This window comes from Sturnira hondurensis, unplaced genomic scaffold, assembly GCF_014824575.4.
Source record: "Sturnira hondurensis isolate 20B ecotype Veracruz unplaced genomic scaffold, ASM1482457v3 Scaffold0006437, whole genome shotgun sequence".
Taxonomy (NCBI): Eukaryota; Metazoa; Chordata; class Mammalia; order Chiroptera; family Phyllostomidae; genus Sturnira; species Sturnira hondurensis.
Genome location: NW_028079068.1, coordinates 3,524,114 through 3,549,065, shown reverse-complemented (window position 1 = coordinate 3,549,065; position 24,952 = coordinate 3,524,114). Strand labels below are relative to the sequence as shown.

The following is a 24,952-nucleotide window of genomic DNA, read 5'->3' as shown; positions in this document are numbered from 1 at the left end:
AATTGGATTTTTCATTTTTGCTCTTGGAGATGACTACCTAGGGGCCAAGTCAGGCATTTTATGTTCCCTTCTTAAACAGTTATCTATAGCACAAGTGATTTATCTATAGAAATGAAGTCTACGGTAGCTTCCCTTCTAGAGGACCGATGACCCTGTCATCGGGTTTGATGACCTTTGCCACCCATTCACGTCAGAGCAAACCAGAAGGTTCACCTTCCTCTTCGGCTGTCTTCTTTCTGTTACTTTCTTATTTTCGCAATGTTTTAAATACTTTAACTTAAATAGTCTCTGAGGCCAAAGGCAATCTAAAGCAACATTGTAGGTAAATCTTAGTAAGTAGCACCCCCTCCAAAGACACACCATATAATAGGGCTGCAAAAGATAATTAGATAATGATCACCGACAAAGCATTCCAAAGCAACCAAAAGGATCCCAGGATTACGTGGTCCCAATCAGCAGTGAGAGTTAATAAAGGGGAATGAGAGAGAATAGCAGGGTCAGGGCTTGGGGAAAGAAAGACAACCTGCTTTTGGAAAGCTTAGGGGTTTTTGTTTTGTTTTCTTTGCTTGTTCTGTTTTCTTTTGCTTTTTTTAATCAGCAGTGATTGTCTGTTTTCCTAGGATTTGTGAAAGAAGACCAGCCAAGAAAAAGAATGCCGGCGCTTACTCCTTTCCTCTCACCCGGCCATCTCTCCCAGCGAGACCGCCATAAAAGGCCATCTCTTCAGCACACCAGTGACCGAATGGCTTTGGCAAAGCACCAGAGCTAACCTATCTTCCACAATAGGGAACAATGCTAATGAGGCCACAATGGGATCCAAAGACGCGCACTGAAAGTTTCTGTTTGCCAACACCACATACGGCCGCAGATGTCACAGCGAGACTCATCAAGAGGGGGATCAGTTCTGTGCCAGGGCACAGCGCAGAATGGGGCAACATCTCTATTCACGGGGCTTAGAGTTAAATAAGAACGGCAGCACCACCCATGGGGGGAAAGGTTTGGAGTACACCCAAAAAAACAGTAAGTGAGGAAGGATGGAGAAATCACGGGCATTTGAGTTGTCAGGAAAATTCATCATTGTTTGTCCTTCGAAGCTACGGAGGTGGTTCCAAGACACGGGAATTAATGAGCACTGGGGAGGGACTTGAATGGAGGACAATGAAGGTGGTCTGCCAGAGAGATGGTAGGAGTTGATATAAACCGTATGGCCGAGCGAATGCAAGGGAGATGGGATTTGGAGAGGAGCCTGCAGGCAGGAGTAGAAATAACTCACTAAAGCAACATGAGCTGCACCAGGGTGGGAAGAGCCTTAAAAAATGAGCACTAAAACGTTGGAGTCTAATTAAAAAGCCAATGTGGGTTTCCCTAGTCGGGAAACTGAATGTGGGGCAAAAAGTAAAAAGTAAAAATAAGAGCACTCAAGCAACTTTGCACCGGCTAGCCCAAGGTCACGCAAAGAGGCACGTTGCGATGACTGATGGGAAAAGCACTTCCTAGCAAGGAGGTTGAGGCTCTGCAGATGTTTCCATCCGTGTCAGCAGCCAAGTTTGCTCAACACACTTTGCTAATTAATATCTTACAGAAAATAAAGGATAAAAGCATTTAACCTCTTTAATGGACTCTATTATTCTGATCATAACTGTTTTCCTACTGTGATTTTTTCCTTAAGGAAATAGCTAACATTCAAGAATTCTTATTTTTTTAATGCATTGATTTTTTTAAGAGAGAGAGGAGAGACAGAGACAGGGAGAGAGAGAGAGAGAGAGAGAGAGAGAGAGACATCAATATGTTGTTCCACTTATTTATGCATCATTGGTTGATTCTTGTATGTGCCTTGACTGTGGACAGAACCCACAACCTTGGCGTATCGGGACAACACTTCAACCGACTGAGGTACCCAGTCAGGGCCAAGAATCCCACCTTTTTGAGAACAAGTGCTATTGATACGAAATTAGATCCCTGCCCTGGCTGGTGTAGCTCAGTGGATTGAGCGCGAGCCTGTGAAGCAAAAGGTCGCTGGTTCAATTCCTAGTCAGGGAACACGCCTGGGTTGCAGGCCAGGTCCCCAGTAGGGGACATATATATGAGAGGCAACCACACACTGATGTTTCTCTCCCTCCCTTCCCTTCTCTCTAAAAATAAATAACTAAAGTTTTTACCAAAAATCATGAAGATCTTTAAAAAAAGGGAAGAAAGAAAAAGAAATTAGATCCCTGTTTTTTTTTGATTAAAGAAGTATGGAGGTAAGAAAAGTGGATCAAGAACATATGTTTGGCCCTGGCTGGTGTAGCTCAGTGGATTGAGCGCGGGCCTGTGAACCACACAATCGCGGTTCGATTCCCAGTCAGGGCACATGCCTGGGTTGCAGGCCGGTTCCCAGCAGGGGACGCACAAGAGGCAACCATACATTCATATTTCTCTCCTCCCCCCCCTCTAAAGATATATAAATAAAATAATTTTAAAGAAAAATAACATATGTTTGGATTCTTCTGTGTCAAGGGTACTGCTCACTGATACCCCCCAAAACCCTCATCTTTAATAACCAGTTCCCACCCAATAATTAGGAGGTCTCCACTCAGCAAAGATGATGCCCTATGACATGAGCCCAGGTCTCAGCACTGCCGTTGGGAGACGNAGAGAGAGAGAGAGAGAGAGAGAGAGAGAGAGAGACATCAATATGTTGTTCCACTTATTTATGCATCATTGGTTGATTCTTGTATGTGCCTTGACCGTGGATAGAACCCACAACCTTGGCGTATCGGGACAACACTCCAACCGACTGAGGTACCCGGTCAGGGCCAAGAATCCCACCTTTTTGAGAACAAGTGCTATTGATACGAAATTAGATCCCTGCCCTGGCTGGTGTAGCTCAGTGGATTGAGCGTGAGCCTGTGAAGCAAAAGGTGGCTGGTTCAATCCCTCCCTAGTCAGGGCACATGCCTGGGTTGCAGGCCAGGTCCCCATTGGGGGACATATATATGAGAGGCAACCACACACTGATGTTTCTCTCCCTCCCTTCCCTTCTCTCTAAAAATAAATAAATAAAGTTTTTACCAAAAATCATGAAGATCTTTAAAAAAAAGGAAGAAAGAAAAAGAAATTAGATCCCTGTTTTTTTGATTAAGGAAGTATGGAGGTAAGAGAAGAGGATCAAGAACATTTGTTTGGCCCTGGCTGGTGTAGCTCAGTGGATTGAGCACGGGCCTGTGAACCACACAATTGGGGTTTGATTCCCAGTCAGGGCACATGCCTGGGTTGCAGGCCGGTTCCCAGCAGGGGACGCACAAGAGGCAACCACACATTGATATTTCTTTCCTTCCCCCCCAAAGATATATAAATAAAATAATTTTAAAGAAAAATAACATATGGCCCTGGCTGGTATAGCTCAGTGGATTGAGTGCGGGCCTGCGAACCACACGATCGCGGTTCGATTCCCAGTCAGGGCACATGCCTGGGTTGCAGGCCAGTTTCCAGCAGGGGACTCACAAGAGGCAACCATACATTGATACTTCTCTCCTTCCCTTCCCCTCTAAAGATAAATAAATAAAATCTTTAAAAAAAAGTTTAAAAAAAAAAGAAAAATAACATATGTTTGGATTCTTCTGTGTCAAGGGTACTGCTCACTGATACCCCCCAAAAACCCTCATCTTTAATAACCAGTTCCCACCCAATAATTAGGAGGTCTCCACTCAGCAAAGATGATGCCCTATGACATGAGCCCAGGTCTCAGCACTGCCGTTGGGAGACGGCACGGAGGAGCAGCTCAGAGCGGGGTCCGGATCTAGGAGTGCCCGCCTCTGACCCCCACTCCGAGCCTTACTAGCCACTCATGGGGCCTTGGGAAAGTCATGTACTAGGTCTGTGCCTTAGTTTCCCCACCTGTAAAATGGAAATAGTAGTAGTACTGGGGTTGTTGTGAAGACTAAATATATAGAAAACAGAGTAGTTGGTTAAGTAGGCAGTAGCTTGGCGTGACTGAAGAAGTTACTTAACTTCTCTAAACCTCGGCAGAGGCTTACCTTAGGACACCTACCTTAGGTACTCATCTTTAATAAACAATGCCTTTTTTTAACTTTTTAGTACATATAAGAACATATGATGCCATATCATTTTAAAGGAGTAGTTGGAATTATCTTGCTAAAATATGACCATTAATCCACTCTAACTTCGTTTCTCAAAAATCAATTCTTGAAAAAAATTTTCACTTCAGAAGGTAGCATAGAAGCGTTGACGTGATCAGTTAAACGACTGTATAACATACCACTAAATGATGCCATCCTAGGTTCGAACCCTAGAGAAATTCTGGTATAAGGACACTGGGCAGAGTTAGGAGAAAGAATGTTCATAAGGATGAATCACAAAAATATTATTCGGAACAAAAGAAGCAAATCGCAGAAGGAGATTCTGCAATAAAATTCAATTTATAAAAGTTCAAAATAAGCAAAACTGTACACATATATGTGAAATATATATACACATATACAAGTGTTCAGTTCTTAGCCTGTATATACAGACGTTCCTATTGGTCCTTTAAATGCAGCTGACACATTTTTATACATATTTATGATTCTTTTCTATAATAAAATTATATCTAATGCGTATTTACAGTAAAGGGGAAAAATGACCCTACGGTGTTTGAGCCGAGGGGCAGCTCCTGGCACTTCAAACTCTGGGCCCCACCACCGTGGATGTCCCTGTTTGACCTGCTGTGAAGTAAATGGATGTCCACCCCTGCCTGACTGTGGACTCGTCCTTGGGCGCCTACCCTAGTGACTGTGGCTGCTCCAGTCTTATTTCCATCTGCCCCTTCCTCCCTTCCTCATCCGCTGTGCTACTACAGCAACAAAAAACCTGCCACGTAACACGAGAGCCACTGTGACCCAGAGGGCCAGGACAGGAGACAGATGCCGGCTCAGACAGCCCCCAGAGGAATCGGTTGTTGGCGCTTCCTTTCCAGTGACTCACTAGTGCCTTTAATTTTGTAAGTGAGCAGACAGGAGCTGAGGATGACCCTCCGGCAGCACAGGCACAGGCGGAAGCAGCACAGAGGCATTCTGGGAGGCCGGTGAAATAAGGAGGCTCTGACCACAGACCGGCATCTGAGAGCTGGGAGCAGGCAGAGCAGCTGGGCACAGGAGGGGCTCCAGGAGCCATTAGAACAATGAAGTGCTAGACACTCCACGCAGAGGAAACTCAAAGGACAGGGCAGTCCATCACCGCCAAGCCTATCCTCTGACAAGGAGTAGCCTCTGGCTTCCAGATGTAACATTAAAATTTAACGCTGCCCCGGGGGACGGAGCCTGGCAGGTTTCACTCAGTTAACTAATGAGGAGAGAATGTGACTCGCAGGTATTTCTTTTTTTCTACGGGGACAAATCCTTCTCAGCAGGAGGGACAAGTGATTGTGTTTGTTCTGTTTTGTTTTGGCATTAAAAAGAAATGACTGACACTGTAGTAAATAAACTCTGGTTAGAGAGAAAGGATTTTTTTTTCCCTCTAGAGTTCTATCAACTCACTTTACTGCTGGCTATTTCTTTTGTTTTCTGGGGACATGGTGGGCAAATGAGTGAGAACATTGGACCTACGCTGGGTTTGAGAATGAATTCTACCACTTTCTAGCTCTGTGATCGTTAAGCAAGTGATTTGAGAAAGCTTGTGTCCCCAGCTAGAGAGTAACACCTCCCCTTCGGTGTTATTGGGAAAGATGAAATGAGAAAATAATGTAGGTGAAGCACTTTAGCACTGTGTCTGCACATAATAAGCACTCAATAAATTTTACCCTTTATTTTTAATGACTCCGAGCTTCTAGTATATAAATAGAAACATTTTCCATTTCATTTGTGCCTGTGTCATCAACTCTACACTCTCGCATATCTAATCATAAACCGAACCTTCACTGGAAGTTCCTACAAGCTAACTGAATCATTTTTACTCCTCTTTACCCAGCTGGAAAAAGCCTCCCAATGAAAATTTAATATTTAATAATAACGTCAAAGGAAACAGTTTTCCGCCACAAGCACAACCCCCTCCACCCCCACCTTTTCCCCCTGCCCCTCCCCAGCACATCTTCCAACTTCTTAAAGGCAGCACCGAGGGTAAGCACGCATCATTAGGAAACGCTCTTCCTTGCTGGGACAGCAAGGGCTCTATGTTTGGGCTGCTTGTTAACCAGCTGGAAAGTGATTTCCCAGGTGAGTTCCCATCTGAACTCACAACAACCCCCTGGTGTGGGCAGGGCAGATACGGGTGGACCTGATTTACAGACAAGGAGACCAGCTCAGAGAGCGTAAATGGCAAAGCCACCATATTCAAGCATATTTTCTATGAAAAGGTACTATGTGGGAACTGAGAAGCCAGCCTGAGACTGAATTCTGGAAAATTAGATTTTCTCAAGGGTGAAGTCTGTTTTGGAAATAGTACAAGTGGCCAGTTATGAGAAAGAGAAGTATGATCATCGGTGGAAAGCAAATAAAATAGAAAGTCCAGAGAAACTGGATTTTGTATTTTAAGCTCACAACCTTTTGCCCTGTGTGCTCCAATTCTCCCACCCATAAGTCTGAGAAAACAAAAATGCCATCCCTCAACATTCTTACAAGTATTTTACAGTGACGTTATTCTGTACAAATATAAGCTCGATGATATGATATTCAAGAGGTTTTATGCTAACTACAGAAACTATGATCACAAAAGGATATGTGATCATATATTTTTGATGTATGTGATCCTATGTGACCAATAAAATGTGTAGAAAGACACATTTTAAGTACTAGTAAAGAAATCTTGGTGATAAAGAAAGGAATAAGAGTATTTTCTAAGGATACAAGCAGGGGCTGAAAGACTATAAAAATTTTCATAAGATTAGATAAATTAGTATTATAACGTTACATTACATATTTGAATAGTTTGGGAAAGTAGCAGGAACATGTAATAACTTTTTTGAAGCCAGGAAAATAGAAATGCCTTTTACTTTGGACAATGTTTTTTGAATCGTATATACCATTTCTTAAAATAACCAATTCTGAAGTAGTGCTCTTGATACCGAGCAAGTCTTTCTGGTGGCGGTGACCTTTCGGGACTTCCCAGGACAGCAGCGCATGCTCGCTGAGAGCTCTTGGCCTTGAGAATTCCTAGCAGACTACGGAACTGCAGTTCAGACGTCTCCCCTCCCCCACTTCTCTGGACTAGGGGATAAGTTCTTGCTGATTGGAAGGCAAAAGCAAGCATGGGTCATTAAGGGGAACTTAAGTTCAAAATACAAACCAAACACTAACGTCTAGTTTACCATTTGAACCTGGAAGCCCAAGGACCTTTAACTTTACAATAAAAATCCAGTCATTTCAACATCGATATGCAAAACAGCATAGGATCTAGGTCATCACTAGGTGGTCGGCTAGCTGCCTAATTCTGACCTGCTTGGGCCCGGATGTAATTTTCCCCCTGATTCTTTACAGAACACGACAGAACTTCATTCTGGTATTGGCAGAAGTTGTATCTGACAGAAGAACAGACCCGCCCCAAACTTCCTTGCTCTCTTCTTCACACATTCATTGAATAAACCTCTTTTTAACGATCGCTACTTGTTAGGAATGATATCACTCTCCCAGTCTCACAGGGGACACAGGTAAATCACACATCCATATGTGATAAATTCTAGAATGAAGGGGAGTATCTGATGCGGGGAGAAGGGGGGTCAGCAAGCCCTCCTGGAGGAGGAGAGGATTCCCCCGGTCACGGGCGGCAGGTGTGTTGTGTATGTGGCAAAAAGGACGAGCACCTTCCTCCCCAAAGGAACGAGAGGGAGAAAAGCAGGCAGACGGGATGAACGTGGTGAGGTCCAGAGGTCAGACAGGGTTCTGCATGGTGAGACACAGAGCGCGGATGGAAGGGAAGGGACGCCCAAAGACGCAGCGGAGGAAGACAAAGATTCCATCATTTAGAACTTGGGAGTCCGTGTTAAAACACGCCATTGGAAAGCCGGATGCAATTACTGGTCTTCTGAAGATATTTCATCCTAAACAGGCAATGGGCAGAGGTTTTTATTACAGAACACTCTGTTTGGTGGTGTTTAGGCAAACAGTGAACTAGAGGGAGAAATCTGGAGGTACAAATACCAAGTAATAAGCCACTTTAAAAATCCAAGAAAGACAGGGAGAGGGTCTAAACCAAAGCAATGGCGATAGAGAAGAGTAGAAAGATAAGAGAACCCCCCAAAGCAGAAAGACCAGGCAGAAAAGAGGGGGTGAAGAGGGAAGCCTAAAACAGCTTTCGTGGTTCTTACTTGGCTGGCTAAATGGAGAATGGTGCCCTTAGCTGAATTAGGGGCTGCAGGAGGAGAAGGCCAGCTATCTCCTTCGCGTCCTGGTTTTTCCCACTTTTATAAGATCAATCACATGTCACTCTGCACTGCAGCAGCTGTGTGTCATTCCACGTCCCCCACTAGACCCCATGAGCTCCCTGAGGGGAATAGTTCTGTGTGGCACATCACAGCAGCACACTGGTGTGACACAGTTGCCTGGCGTAAGTGACTCACTGCAGACCCTTAACGGCTTCGCGTGCTGACGGAATAAATGAACAACTCCAAACGTGACACGTGATAAAACCATACATCTTACCCCTTGAATAAAACAGTTGTTTCTTAAAGACTCACCTCAGCTGGACAACAATCCATACCACTTACCAATTAGCTGCATTTCAGACTCGTAGCCCCCTGTGCAAACCCCAACGTCCAAACTGGAAGGGGTGTTAGGAATACCTACCACAAAACCCCGTTTTAAAAACATCTGTAATTCAGAGAAGTTATATGGCTAGCCCAAAGTCACAAAAAGTTTCTGGCCGTGGGACTGAAACCAGGCAGAATACACCAAACTTAAACGTTTGTCAACCAAAAGGGTTGTGACATATTCAAAGAAGTACAAGATATCAAATTGGGTCAGGATGAATTAAGTTTTTAAAAGTACTGGACATTTCACACTAAAAGATAGAAGGCAAAAATCTTAGAGACGTTTCGAAAAGTAATTCTCCCCTCTTATAGCGAAGTACAAGGGCCAGAGCTCAACCTTTAACTCTGAATTAGTAAAAGTAAGACAGATTCTTACCGTGATCTTCCGAAGAGACCGGTGACCTAAAATGAGATAATAAGCATGATAAATCTTTTGTAAATGACACTGACAATTGTAAGTATAGCAACGGTCAAGAATAAAGTTACATAAATTATACCCTAAAGTTCAATTAAATAGGAATTCAACAGAGAAGACAGGGTCATTAATGTGTTGGTTGGATGGCATATTCTCATCAAATTGTTCCAATCAGCAACTCCCAAAGCTTACCTGGACAGGTAGAAGGACAGATGTCACTAAAATGTCTACTGCATGGTGTCACAGGGCCTCATGAACTCAGTGAAGTCTGGATTTATCACACACAAAGAGAGAACTCATAGGTATGTGATAGTAGGTGAAATCCCGCGATGTCAGTGATGCTAAGTGCCCACGTCCAGGCCCCCAGAGGTTAACGATGACCAAGTCGGGAAAATAATGTTGAGTGGAGGCCCAGTGGCTGAAGAAAATTTTTAGCTACCTTGGGATGCTTGACACTGCTTGACTTTATCTACTGACCAGTAGTGCTTTTGTCCATTATGTGAGGGAACGGCGAGGTACAAAGACACGGGAGTATCATCAGCAGAAAAGCATGTGATCGTTTCCATTGCGGGTCCCTCCCAGGAAACTTTTGTGTGGGAAAGTGGCAGAAGGTCCCACGATCTGGTAGGGAGGAAATTGGTGTCTGGGGGGTGGACCCACGGGACAGTGAGAGGGAACCTAATGTCACCCTATGTTATCCCCGCACGGTCAGCAGCTTGAGAGCTCTCTCTTGGCCGTCCCAGGCAGATCCACTCTATCCTCTTCTTGGAGAAACCCTGTTCTGTACGGTACATGGACTGGTCTCCCCCACACGGTTGTCAGCTCCTTGAAAACCAGGACCAGGTCTTCTTTAAAACACAGTGGGCCCCGACTGAAATTTGGTGAATTCATTTGAGCACCACCACGCCGGTGTTCAGACTTGGACACATTCTGGGGCTCCTTGAGAAGTCGGCATGTCACCTTCAAATGCCCTTCAAGCCGTGTTTGCAAGCTCCTATGCAAGCTGGGAGGGAAATGTCTATGGAATGAGCCTGAACCTCCAGGTTGGTGACAATGCAGCCGCTCTCAGAGCCCAAAGACACCCAATGCACCTGGCAATAGAGGTACCCACAATCTGTGTCATGATTAGGGAAAAATAAAGCAGAGGGTGTTGAATAGAGATGAAATCAGACTGGAAGGTGAGCCTAAGAAAAAACATGTATTGAAATAAGATGAAATAATTGCCTAAGCTGCCCAGGACATTAAAAAAAAGGGGGTTAGTAACAAGGAGAGGTCTTCACTCCTGGTGTTTTCTGATGTGGAGTAAGCAAAAACGTGTCTCAGATTGTTTGCAATGAATTTCTCATAGAACTGCAGGAACAAAGAAAAACTCGTGAAAATGAACGACTCGACATCTCAGGCGGAGAGCTTGGGCAGCGGTGTTTTTGCTGCCTTTCTGCAAAAGCGAAGGCCTGATGTTAAGTCTGAGAAATTCCAGATGGCCCCGTGCAAGTCCCACGGGGGTGCACTGCGCGGGACGTCCGGGAGGTGGGGAGAGACTATCAATTTCAGAGTGTTTTCTGAGGGTGAGTCATGTTGGGTTTCTGCGCCGAACGTCTCCCACATGCCTGGATTTGTGGAGTTCTGAGCCATATGGAGTATGTCAATCCTCACCCAGTATTTCACCTTTCGCTGTAACAACTCACTAAATTATACGGCCGAGACATGTGTAGAGGAGACAGTATGCCCGGAAATGGGCATGAAATGGTTTTCAGAGCTGAGCTCTGGAGGGAAGAAATATGGTGAGATCAGCAACAGGAGTAGTTCTTTTTAAAAAGAGAGCAGTTGAATCCCAGGAGCAGATAATCTTCCTCCAGCTGACAGCTAAAGAATGCAGAGAAGCTCGGGGCCTGCCCTTCCCTCTGCTCCTGGAAGATCGTGGTTCCTTCCAGACTGCGGACTACCCCCCCACCCCCCACATCCACTTCATCTGGGCAACAGCATCGGCTAAGCTGGGGCGAGCATTCGGAGAGCTCCAGGATCTCAAGCGGTCTTCCTCATGTCTTTCCTGATCACCAGTCTTTTATTACAGCCTATACAATATTTATATTTATTTTGCCTTTTTAAGGGAGGTATGTCTTACACTATAATTTACATTTTACTTAGGTTCAGTACAGTCACACAACACAAACAAAAGCTCAGACCCTGCAGTTTTTTTCTTCCATCTTATTACATCTGACAAATCTTTATTCAGGCTTGACTCTTTCAGTTTGTGTGGATTTAAGCCCAAACGATAATTATTACTTGAGACCCTGTTAAGTTCCAGGCCCTGGGTCAAGTGATGGAGATACAAAGGTGAACGAGATAGCAGTTTCAAGGAATTACTAATCTAATGAAGAGGGAAAAAATGTAAACAAATGATTACAATTAACTGAAAAAAAATGTTATGACCAAAACACATATAAACTAGTGAAGAAAGACCAGTCGTGTCCCCAGAGGGGGAAAGGCGGCCTCGGGAAACAAGAACCATCTGCGCTGGGCCTTGCAGGATAATTACAAGCTTAGCAGTTAAGTAGGAAAGGAAGAGCATGCTGGGTAGAAGGAGCAGGCGTAGGAAAAGGAGCGCAGATATGCAGTTTCATCATCTGTTACCCGGCCCACACAAAACTCAGAGTTGCTAATACGGAAAGGAGTAAAGACGGGACTGGAGACGTAAGAGGCAGGGCCATTTCCCCCCAAACTAGTGCTTCCAAAGAGAACCCACCGATGCACAGACGAGTAATAGATGAAAAGGAACCAGCATATGTCCACAAAAGCGCCCAAAGAAGGAAGCAGGACAAGTACGTGCCAGCGAATGCAGGCGGGGACATACGGAAAAGATACAGCACGGAGCTGGGAGGTGCTGCTGATGGGTTCCTGTGAAATGTAGAGCTGCAGAAACGGGAGGAAGGGATGAAGGAAGATGGGGGGAGGAATAAAGGGTGGCCATGGAGCCCTTGGCGAACAGAACCGTGAAGAAGAACCTACAGCCGGCAATGAACACAGGTTCGCCCACAATCTTTCAACTAGCCGGCTGCAGAGAAAGCCCGAGAACCTTCCCCCCTGTGCTGCCGCTGCAGTGGGGAAGAAGGTAAAGAGGAGACGAATAGCGATGGAAAAGAGAGTAAGAAATGACCCACTGGTTCGTTCATCCCTTCCAGCTTTGTGGAAGTGTTTTGCTCTTGTTCACTCTAATTCACTTTTCTATATATTTTGACTCAAAGATTTGTGCTGGTAAAAGTCTGTTTCCCAATGTAACCCTGCTTGGTAGAACAGTCACACTTTTCTCTCCTTTTAAAGGAATGTAACACTTCTCAAACCAGGGTGCACATGGGAACTTGAAAATGAGGGAAGGCCCAGGAAAATGGCACACTATTTTCACATGGGAAATCATATAACTTAACTGATAAAATTCTACGATTATTTTTACATTGAAACTAGCAGAAAAAGTTGCTCGAATTCTTAAAATAAAGCAATCAACTTAAAAAAACAAGTCTGTGTAGAAAGCAGACAGCTTCAGGTAATGTCTCCATGGTTCCCAGGAGGCTGTTTGCTCTCTTCTGGAACAGGAATGTTTCCATGGCAAAGTCTGAAAACATGAAATGATCCACCTAAACACACTTATAACATCTGGGAATGAATCATCTTATGAGATGAATGCACAAAGATACCTAGAATCTGAGGGAGTGAGACATAAACCATACATTGGCCAGAGGCTTCTGTATTGGACAGACCGGTCATTACTTAAAACACGAGGCGTCTCCGAGACACTCAAAGATAGTCACTTAGGTTGCCTTCCATCAGCACGTGGCCCTTCAAACCTCCTAATCTTTCAAGTAGATCCATTGCAAGGCTTAAGGACATTGAAGTAGGTGCCCAGGTTTCTACCAGCAAAGTAGCAACACGGAAGAGCGAAAGAGTGTTATATTTATGAAGGCGAAAGAGTCTTTGAGAAGCACTGCACTTCCTGCGATGTTTTATTGTTTTTAATCAACCGACCTGGAACTGAGAAGGTGAGCATCGTGATGAGTTCAGCCTCTACGATGTGCTATAATGCTCTGCAGTACATTTCAGGGGCATGCATTTCTCAGCCAGCTGGATGAAATTCTCTAAACCTACAAGCTCATCTGAACACAATAGCTTTTTTATTGGAATGATGCTCTCTTGACTCTCCATTTTTTTTAGCCTCTAAATAATATTTTTTCTTCTGTTTCCATTCCTTGGTTTTCATTCAGGAGCATCCGTATTTTTTCCTCCTTGGCCCTCCTTGGCATGCCTGCATCATTTCTTTCCTTGGGAAGAGACAGGAGGTCAGCAGGCTATCCATCCTAGATAACCTTCCCTAAGATGAAGGACAACTTAGGGGAACACTGGGGACCCATCTACATGGGTCTACCAGTTTCTGGAAAGAACCACCCCACAAGGGAATGTCTATCTCCCTTCCCAGCGTCTCCAACATACATCCTCACCACTGAGCTTTGTAAACCACCACCTCGAGGGGAGTTGGCCAAGGAATGCAGTCACACAGAGGTGAGCTTAGAACAAACCCACAGGACAGGTTAAGCTCCACGTCTGAACTGGCGCAAGAACAGAGCTCCGTGTTCTGGAAACACCCAGCGGTGGAGTGTTATCCTAAAACTGTGGATGGGCGGGGGGCGCATCCAGTCACGCCAACCCACAGGTCTGGCTGGAGCAGTCGGGGCCCCTTTGCTTCCTGGCTACCCCCATGGAATTATAGAGAAAACAAAGGAGGAATGCTTTCCTAGCAGCGAGAGGCCGTGCTATCCCTCCCCTCGCTTGGCACACCACAAATGAACTGCTCCTTGGCTGTGAGGTCCCCACTGGGGAACAAAGGAACACGCACACTGAGAGCGACTCTCTCTTGTATTAATTTTCTCCCTGCGCCTGCCTGTCCTCTTTGTCCGCCTGCTTTGGGGTGAGGACCACAGCAGAAGCACTGCTTCCTACCAGCACGGGGCGCTCATCCTTCCTCCTCAGGCACAGAAAGAGAAGTCTCTGGTCTCAGGCTTTACATCAACTCAAACTGTTTTTGCCCTCTCTCTCTCTCTCTCTCTCTTGCAATTTTCCTTTTCTTCCTCCCTCTCTTGACCACGGCCCTGAAAGATCCCTGGGCTTATCTCGTTCACCTTCCTCACACGTCGGTGGGATCCAATCTCTGTAAAACAGCCTCCCACCAGGAACATTCGGACCCAGGCAAAACCACTCCAGTTGGACTCTGTCTCCTGCCTGAACCATTACTGCTGCTTCTCTGTTGACAAACTCCCGAGAAACGGCCCAAAGGAAACTGCTTTCCCAGCAGGGCACCCCTTCCAGGCCCATTTTGAGTCCACACCACTGCAGCGGAAACNCTCACACGTCGGTGGGATCCAATCTCTGTAAAACAGCCTCCCACCAGGAACATTCGGACCCAGGCAAAACCACTCCAGTTGGACTCTGTCTCCTGCCTGAACCATTACTGCTGCTTCTCTGTTGACAAACTCCCGAGAAACGGCCCAAAGGAAACTGCTTTCCCAGCAGGGCGCCCCTTCCAGGCCCATTTTGAGTCCACACCACTGTGGCGGAAACACCATCTTTATTATTCTTCTGTTTTACCTTGAAGCGATGAAGCCACACACATTCAGCTTATTTCCCCTCGATGGACAAAGAATTTTCACTGAAGTCGAGGAAGCCCAGCAACAATTGAATGGGACTTGCAAGCCTGGCTGTAGGTGGCCCTCTCTGGACAGTAGCTTTTTCCCTTGAGTTACCCCCAAGGATCTTCACTGCCTGGAGGCCTGCCGTGTCCAGCGGGGGACATCATTTTGAGGGCTCCCACGAGAAACAGCGAGATCACCCATCTAGGTGACACCTGACATCTTTACCACCATTTCTCTATCCTCAAAGCATCTCTAACTAGGAAGACAGAATCCAAACCCCTTAGCACTGAGAATCCCCATCAAATCCTCTCTTTGTTCGCCCCCCCCTAATTATGAATATTGCTATTAAGACAATACACAAAGCACATACAGTAAAAGACAGGGCAGGCGAGAACAGGAGCGCGCGAGATGAAAGTGACCAGCAGCCACACAAAGTGGCATTGAAAGGAGAGAAAGACAAACACGTTCTCTATTCAAGTGGCCACAAACCCATTCAGGCAGCCTCAAAGGTAACATTCACCACCAACGGCAGGGAGGGTGTGGAAAGAGCAAAACCCAAGGAAGGAGAGAGAGATGGGCACTTGTGTGGCGGTAGGGAAATGTGTCCCAGAACTCCGATGATAAAGTTAGCTTGTGATTCCTTCACTGGGTGCAAATTCCGCTGATTCTCTTCATTCTTGTAAGTTCCGATTCTCTAAGACCCTCCTACCCAAATATATTCCTTGATAATCTCCCCATGAGATATACCTGAAATTGTTTGTGTTTTTGAATAAGTTCCTGCATCAGGTTGTATTTGGCGTTTCGAAAATACCTCTGTTTTGTACAATTCAATTTCTCCCAAATTCCTTAGTTTGCAGAGAAAGCGCCTAAATGCCCTTTGAGCTTGAAGTTTTACTGCCATCTACTGTTCATCCCTAGGAACTGCAACAAAATGAGGAGAAAGGAGTTGGAATTCTGTGGGTAAAGAGATGGGCAGAAATGGGCAAAATTGGGCAGTAGACTTAGGGAAAAATAGATTAAAAAAAGAGATAGCTTTGAAGGAACTAACGTTTAACAAGTTCATTCAGTATGAAAACTTTACCATCACACTTTTTATTGCCTAAAATATGCACACTGCTGGAAAACACTTTAGCATTTTGAAGAAGACACGGAGAAATTTGTATATTAGACACAGTAGTACAGTCACACAAATATAAAGGATGTGATACTTCACATTAGAAATCAGTATTTTCAATGTAACTGCCTGCCTATTTTCTAAAATGGGAGCAAAAAATAGCAAAGGCATGTTATTTTGAAATCTGCTCAGCCAGTAGGAAGCACCCTTTTAAAAAACCTAAACTGTGAAATTAAGAACAATCTAACAATAGCCAATAGAGAGAAAGGTTTTCAGGAACTAGTATAAAGGACACGTGGACAAAACCAAGGGGGAGGGTGGAAGCAAGAGAGGGAGGTGGGTCCAGCTGGCGGTGGGGGTGGGGAGAAGGCCTGGTGGGGAGAAAATGCAGATAACTATAATTGAACTACTTTTTAAAGTAGTTTAAAAAACCTCCATGAACCTGTGGGCTTTGTCCTGGCGATCCTGGAGCTCAGGCCCACAGTGCCTGCTAAGACACGATCCTTTTGGAGTTTTGTGAGTGTGGATTTTTTTCCCTTAAGTTTGTCAAGGAACATCTATAAAGGACACATGGACAAAGCCAAAGCGGGGTAGGATCGAGAGTAGGGGGTGGGGATGGCCGGGATTGGGGGGGAGTGGGGGGGGGCGGTAATGGAGACAACTGTACTTGAACAACAATAAAAAAAATTCAAAAAAATTACAGACTGAAACACAAAGTTCTGGATCGTGGAGGCAAATCACGTGAGCACCATGTTCAGTGTTAAGAAAGAAACTTACCGTCTTTTTCGGACTATAAGACACACTCCTACCCCCCAAATATGGGAGGAATAATGGTTGTTAATGCTGCCGTTGAGTTCAGTTTACATTTACATTGATGAAATGTTATGTTATTAACTATTTTACCACAATTTTGGCTTCAAAACTTTTTTTTCCTATTTTCCTCCTCTAAAACATGGGTGCATCTTCTGGTCCAAAAAATACGGGGTATAGGAAAAGCCATCTCACGTATCGGATGCAGGATCTGCTATCTGCCTGCAGGCCCAAGGTACCGAGCCAGGTCTTACCCAGAGCTCACCGTTCCTATGAAATCAAGTCAGAGGCTCTGAATCCAGCTCCAGAATATGGAAGAAAAGAAAGAAAAAACAAACCCGGGTGCGGCTGGACGCTGCTTCAGCATCTCATCTGAAGATGACTTCGGTACATTCCAGAAGTTCTCCCAGCACCCTCTCCCACCTCACCCACTTCTTGGAAGAGGAAGTTCATGCTCAAGACACTGGCCTGGGAAACAGAATCAGGAGTGTTTGTCTCTTCCCAATTCTCCGTCTAGAGACAGGACAGCTTTCAAGTAATATTAGCATCAACAATCAAAAACCAGGAAAGGAGTAAAGAGCAAAACAATAAATCTCATCATCTCATTAAAAAATGATAAACTAACGCAAGCAGAGCCCAGCGACATTGAGAACAACATGACAAGGAGCCCCACAGACTCTAGCTCTGAGAATCACTCGGTTAATTTGATGTTGCAGTAATTACGCCCTGCCCCGCGCTGTCCAGGAGTTGCGAGCGATGCTGAATTTAGCACGTTTCATCCCAGGTATAGGAGATCCTAAGGGACTCGNTCCTAAAATTTGTCAAGGAACATCTATAAAGGACACATGGACAAAGCCAAAGTGGGGTAGGATCGAGAGTAGGGGGTGGGGATGGCCGGGATTGGGGGGGAGTGGGGGGGGTAATGGAGACAACTGTACTTGAACAACAATAAAAAAAATTCAAAAAAATTACAGATTGAAACACAAAGTTCTGGATCGTGGAGGCAAATCACGTGAGCACCATGTTCAGTGTTAAGAAAGAAACTTACCGTATTTTTCGGACTATAAGACACACTCCTACCCCCCAAATATGGGAGGAATAATGGTTGTTAATGCTGCCATTGAGTTCAGTTTACATTTACATTGATGAAATATTATGTTATTAACTATTTTACCACAATTTTGGCTTCAAAACTTTTTTTTCCTATTTTCCTCCTCTAAAACATGGGTGCATCTTCTGGTCCAAAAAATACGGGGTATAGGAAAAGCCATCTCACGTATCGGATGCAGGGTCTGCCGTCTGCCTGCAGGTCCAGAATCCAGCTCCAGAATATGGAAGAAAAGAAAGAAAAAACAAACCCGGGTGCGGCTGGAAGCTGCTTCAGCATCTCATCTGAAGATGACTGCGGTACATTCCAGAAGTTCTCCCAGCGCCCTCTCCCACCTCACCCACTTCTTGGAAGAGGAAGTTCATGCTCAAGACACTGGCCTGGGAAACAGAATCAGGAGTGTTTGTCTCTTCCCAATTCTCCGTCTAGAGACAGGACAGCTTTCAAGTAATATTAGCATCAACAATCAAAAACCAGGAAAGGAGTAAAGAGCAAAACAATAAATCTCATCATCTCATTAAAAAATGATAAACTAACGCAAGCAGAGCCCAGCGACATTGAGAACAACATGACAAGGAGCCCCACAGACTCTAGCTCTGAGAATCACTCGGTTAATTTGATGTTGCAGTAATTACGCCCTGCCCCGCGCTGTCCAGGAGTTGCGAGCGATGCTGAATTTAGCACGTTTCATCCCAGGTATAGGAGATCCTAAGGGACTCGTGGAGGGGGATGAATCACACAGGGTACTGCAGAGAACCGCAGGCCAGTACTGGCGGTGGTGGTTGCCCCGATGCTCGGCGATGAGCAGAAGAGCCGGAAGCGTGAGAAAATGTGGCTCTGCCTCCCCGCATTCCGAGTAAGTCGTCTCTTCACGTTGCAGGTTTATTTCATGTCCGCTGTCATTAGTGTTGTGGGCCTGGGGGCTCTGCAGAGGTTCCTGAGCGAAGTTCCACAAGCTTTACATTCTTGTCCCCCCGCATCTTCCACTTCGAATGGCAGCAAAGGCGCCCCCTTCACACCTGAGCGCACCCAGCCATCCCTGGTCAGTGCCTTACCGCCTGAGATGCACAGGCAAAGAGTTTGGGAAGGATTCCAAAATTATTATGCACACTTTCGATGAGTGTAATCAAATGACTCATCGAAGGCAGATACACTAAAATAAATTAAAAAAAATAAAGACACAAGATTCCTGGTGGGAGTGTGAGAAAGAAGCCAAAGGACTGACAGGTTGTGTTGGAGGCGAGTGGTCAGGGAGGAGTGGGGGCTGTCAGGAGGCCCTCAAAACCCTGAGGCGGACTTTCGAGTGTGGCGAGCGGCGGACTCCGGGGGAGGAGGGGAAGGGTAGGACACAGGGCCCACTAGGACCACCTTGCCCTCCTGGCCGTCCTCACCTGTGTTCCCTGAGGTCTCTGCCCCTTCTCTGGGCAGGTCGGGGGGAAAGGGGTGAGGCAGCAGTGAGCTAACTCCTAGGTGAACTTTGGAGGATGTGTGGGGACGAAGGCCACCTTGGAAAGCTGAGCCCCAGGACCAGTGGTCAGGAGAGAGGACTTACTGCAGAAATATGTCACAGGTAGATGCACCGAAGTCACAGTCAGGATAGAGAGCGGCTACTTCTCTCTTCTCGGATGGCTAACGTTGAAAACACACATTTAGCTCAGCTCCTGACAGGCATTGGATCTGAGCAAACGAGAGGCAGCCTCCTGTTGCTGAAACCTGCTGAGGAAGTCCCAGGGTGTGTCCAGAGAATATGCCCCCAGGGACATGGACCCCACAGGGTGAGACCTCTCAGAATGACATCGCAGTGGGCTTAATTTTGAATATTTTCCCTCCCTTTCAAAAAGGAAGGACAAACCCATTGTCTGAGTCTTCAGAAACCATGCCCCTTTCCTGGCAGCATGGCCATTCTCCCAGCATGCTCTGGGAGATGCTTCTCACCATTCTGGAGTAAAGTTTAGCCCCAGTGCTTAGAAAAGCTGGACCCCGGAGGAGAGACACGCCTTCATCTTGTAGGACTACTGTCGCCTCCATTGACACCGACGTGCATTAGCTCGGAGCCCATCTAGTGTACCTGACTGTATCCCCGCTCTGAGGACCAAACTAGTGGGGTTGCAATGTCCGACTGTCACCAAAAGGCCCCTACGGAAGACCCAGGGACTGCTTCAGGGACAAGAGGGCCAACCGCACAAAAAAGAATGCACGGTGACCCTGCCACCGGCACACGGCTGCTCACAGGGGACACAAAACAGGCCGAGGGCCCCAGCCGGCCCTGCCAACGCGGCCACAGAACAACAGAAATATCCCCTTCCTCTATGGAGTGGCAATGCTCGCTCTAAGTTCTGAATGGGCAGGGAGATGAAGTTACAATTCTCCCAATTTTAGCATGGTGCTTAAACGGTTTTGTCACAAAAGGCGCCATCGCCTTCCTGCTAGCTTTGCTTAATGCCCTAGAGCGGCCAGTGCTGTGGGTAAGAAAGAGGTATGTCCACTGTGTTTTTAAAGGAGACTCCACTCAGCCCCCCGAGAGGCCCTGTCTGCGGCTCCCTGCCTGACAGGCAACTCAGGGAAGTCGCTGTTCTGACATGTGGTTTCTTTCTCCCCATGACATTTGGACTTTGAACCTCTAAAACCTCTTCAAACACTGAACATTATTGACATAACTGAAATAACCCAGAGACAGGCCAGTACCGCGCTGCAGCGGCCTCTAGACCCATCCTTCCTGTGGGCCCCGCCCCCGCGCTCATCCTCCGCGCCCCCGCACCGCTTCCTCGCCCAGCAGAGTCCGCTCTCGCTGCCCGGTGAAACGGCAGCGTCTCCGGCCAGGAGAGTCCGTGCGTCTTCGTGATTTAACTGTGTGAATTCCCCAGATCAAACAGATCCTTATGCCAGCATGAAGTATGTGGATGGTCCCACAGCCCAGCAAAAATGCAGGACACTCCGTGTAGCGTGTTGTGACAACCGCCATGGAATTAGCACTGGGGTCACCATGGCACGACCCACAGACTTGCCCTTTTGGTTTATCAGGCCCTTTTTCCTAGCACCCACTCTTCAGCCATTCCCCCGACAGGCCGGCCCTACTGAGTGCCGGTTACCCTACTGAGTGCGGGTCAGCCAGGGTTCCGGGCAACGTGCTGCAGACCCAGAATGAGCAGTCCCCAGTCTGTCCATCCCAGGAACGCACACGCTCTCGAGACAGACCCCAGCCACTTCCCCTGGGTTCGCACATTCCTCACGTGGGAGTGGGTGAGGCGCCGGGGTTCACAAATGAGAAGAGAGAGAGACTCAAAAGGAATAACATGGCCTTGTGTTGTAATCACTGGCTAAACTTGGCACTCCAAAATGGAAGGGCAGAATTTCTTATTATTTTAAACAGGACAGATGGTTCGTATTAGAACGCCTTGTTATTAGCTTACCTTAGCAAGTCCCCACCCCCACCCCCCAATGTTGGTCAAAGTAAGATCTGGTGCATAAGGAATTCTTTCCTGTCTCTGTCAATAACGAACCTCGGAAACGGAAATGTCGCTCCGTATTAGGGGAAAAATGTAGAGCTCCAATACGCAAAACTGTTTGAGGAACAATTATAAAAAGAACAGAGAAAATCTCTCACTAAATAATCTGCACACACAAAGAGACAGAATATTATCACGTGCTTGGCTAAAAGGAGAGGGTAACAACCTGAGGTCAGGCAGGGAGGAGAAGAAAGACACGTATCAGCTACAAAGTAGCCTTGCCCGCCTGAGCGATTAGCCAGGGAGAACAAGATTTAGACCAGTCAAAGGTAAGTAGGGACGGGATGCAATTATCTCCGTGAAACAGATGCAAGGGCCTGTCTCTATCCTGACAGCACCAGCTCCATCTCCAAGACATCTTCCAGCAAAGCCCGCACCCCACTAAGAAGATTAATTTTCTCTCTCTTATCTGACTGCGATGTTGGAAGGATATTTCCACAACCCAGATCACTGCCCAAGAATCTGTCTTCCCGTTGAGAACCTGGAGCTTTGACAACATGCGCAATTATCTTTGTTACTAGGCAGGCCAACAGCGAATGTTCCAGGAAGAAGCTGGGCAAAGGCAGTGGCGGAGACAAGAGGGAGATGAAGCTATATCACTCCTGTGCTCAGCCCAGAACTTGCCCAGAACTTCTGAGGTTTTGAAAGGGGGGAATTTCAGCACTACCTTCTTGATATGGTGGTGAAGAATTGTAGATGACACTAAAAAGGATATATATATATATATATTTCTGTTTAAAGTATTATTAGGTATTTGGGTTTTTCTAAATGACTTGCCAGTTCTATGAACTTTCTTTAGCACACATCAGCTGGAGTGATACTCAACTATCATTGAGTCCATTCAATTATTTGAAGTACATTCTGGTTTATAGAATGATGAAATGCAGAAACTTACCTCCTTCTGGGCAAAGGTGAAAAAAAAAATAAGTACGGAACCCTTAAAAAAAGCCTTTTTTAGGCTAGCATTTTTTATGCATCCTTTACACGCTCCTCATTTTTATATAAAAATGGAAATGTGGAGGGGGCAGAGAATTCTATTTCCTCTTGTCTCCAGAACACGTCTTACGGTAAAAGATGCTAGATCCCGTGAACTTCACATTCATTTTAGCTGGTGCCGAGTGGTGCTGTCTATGTAAGTGAGTGTATGGTCTGATTTCCACACCACCACAGGGTGTGTTTGGCTATGTTTTCAAATGTCTGTTAATGCAAAGTAGGCTACTCCACAATGCTAAAAACAGATTTCACTAACAATGTCATATCAAGAAAGCAACACATCATGTGGAACCCTATCTTCAAAAACGCTTCCTACTACTACGTGCTTTTATTTTTACGTTTAGTGTTCAGTTCACAGAGCTGATTCAACACCATCAGAGCTGCAGAAGTCTGCCACCTCATATCTCGCGCACCCATGTGCACCTGAGCGCGTCTCAAACTGCCGTGCTCTTCCAAGGAAGGCCACGACGTCACCTGCAGACTTCACCGTGACTTAAGGGTCAACCGCACTGTCACAGCCCTGTGAAGACACTGACTTTGATGTCACCATCGTGTGTAAATTGTTTTTTATATTTCAGTGGCCTTAAAAAAAAAAAGACAAAGCAAAACCAAGTACATAATGACCAATCGCTTTGTTATTTGGACAAATAGCTTTTGTATTTCGATAAATACCTTTGGTATTTTTCTTAAACTGTGCAGAAAATACTATATCTTCCTGGTTCATAACTACATCCTTTATCACTGAACAGCACAGCCATTTGAACGAGCTGTACGTTGTAAAACTGACAGTAGCTGATGGTATTATTGATTGTATTGTATACTGTAATTAATGGGAATTTGTACCCCTTCATTTAAAAAGTCACTGTGTTCTACTGCCAATGTTAGATTACTCCGAGANAAGGAAGGCCACGACGTCACCTGCAGACTTCACCGTGACTTAAGGGTCAACCGCACTGTCACAGCCCTGTGAAGACACTGACTTTGATGTCACCATCGTGTGTAAATTGTTTTTTATATTTCAGTGGCCTTAAAAAAAAAAAGACAAAGCAAAACCAAGTACATAATGACCAATCGCTTTGTTATTTGGACAAATAGCTTTTGTATTTCGATAAATACCTTTGGTATTTTTCTTAAACTGTGCAGAAAATATTATATCTTCCTGGTTCATAACTACATCCTTTATCACTGAACAGCACAGCCATTTGAACGAGCTGTACATTGTAAAACTGACAGTAGCTGATGGTATTATTGATTGTATTGTATACTGTAATAAGTGGGAATTTGTACCCCTTCATTTAAAAAGTCACTGTGTTCTACTGCCAATGTTAGATTACTCCGAGACACATACATATCTTTTTAAAACTATATTCGTTTTTAAAAGCCAATGCAATCGTAAGGAGGATGAACAAAGATGGCGGCATCCCTTCCTGATTTCAAACTACATTACAAAGCTATAGGAATTCAACTCAATATTTTTTAAGCTATAGTAATTAAAACAATGTTGAATTGGAGTAAGTATGTATATGTATATATATATAAATGGATCATAATAGACAGCTCAGAAATAAATCCATGCATGTATGGCCAATTAACTTATGACAAAGGACCCAAGAACATACAATGGGGGAAAGACAGTCTTTTTAATAAACGGTGCTGGGAAAATTGGACGGCCACATTCAGAACAATGAATCCAGTCCACTATCTCACAATGTGCACTAAAGTGAACTCAAAGTGGATTAAAGACTTGAACGTAAGACCTGAAACCATAAAACTTACTAGAAGAAATTATAGCCCGTAAACTCCCTGACACAGGTGTGGACAACGATTTTTCGAATCTCACACCAAAAGCAAAAGCAGAAATAAACAAGCGGGACTACATCACACCAAAAAGCTTCCTTGCAGCCAAGGGGACCATCAATAAGAGGGAAAGGTAACCTACAGAGTCAGAGAAGATATTGCAGTTCATATATGTGGTAAGGGGCTAATATCCAAAATATATAAAGAACTCGTATAACTCATTTAAAAAAGAAAAAACGGGCATATTTGAATAAACATTTTTCCAAAGAGAACACACAGGTTGCCAACAGGCACCTGAAAAGATGCTCCACATCATTAATCCTCATGGAAATGCAAACCACAAAACCACAAAATCACAAGAACCACAATGAGATCTCATCTCACACTTGTTAGCATGGCTGTTCTCAAAACAAGAAATCGCAAGAGTTGTTCAGAATGGGGAGAAAAGGGAGCCCTCCTGCACTGTTTGCAAAATGTAAATTGGTGCAGCCACAATGGAAAACAGTATGAAGGTTCCCCCAAAAATTAAACGTAGAACTATCCTGTGACCCAGTAATCCTACTTCTAAGTACTTACCTCAAGGAACCAAAAGCACTAATTCAAAAAACATCTGTATCCCTACGTTCACTGCAGGATTATTTACAATAACCAAGATACGGAAACAGCCTCAGGGTCCATAGATGGATGTTCAGATAAAGAACTTGTGTTTAGGAATGTTACTTAGTCATAAAAGATTAAAGCTTGCCCTTTGCAACAACATGGATGGACTTCAAGGGCATTATGCTAAGTCAGAAAAAAAGGGCAGAGAAAGATAA

General features: G+C 45.2%; 1 protein-coding gene across 5 annotated transcripts in view; it reads right to left on the bottom strand.

Annotated features, from left to right (window-relative positions):
• Nucleotides 1-24,952, bottom strand: part of LOC118989104 (diacylglycerol kinase iota) — a 315,926-nt gene that overhangs the window by 32,805 nt on the left and 258,169 nt on the right. For all 5 annotated transcript variants that reach the window (XM_037049123.1, XM_037049127.1, XM_037049124.1 and 2 more), the window contains one exon: nucleotides 9,096-9,121. In XM_037049123.1, the coding sequence (XP_036905018.1) occupies nucleotides 9,096-9,121 (26 nt within the window). The remainder of the gene's footprint in view (nucleotides 1-9,095; nucleotides 9,122-24,952) is intronic.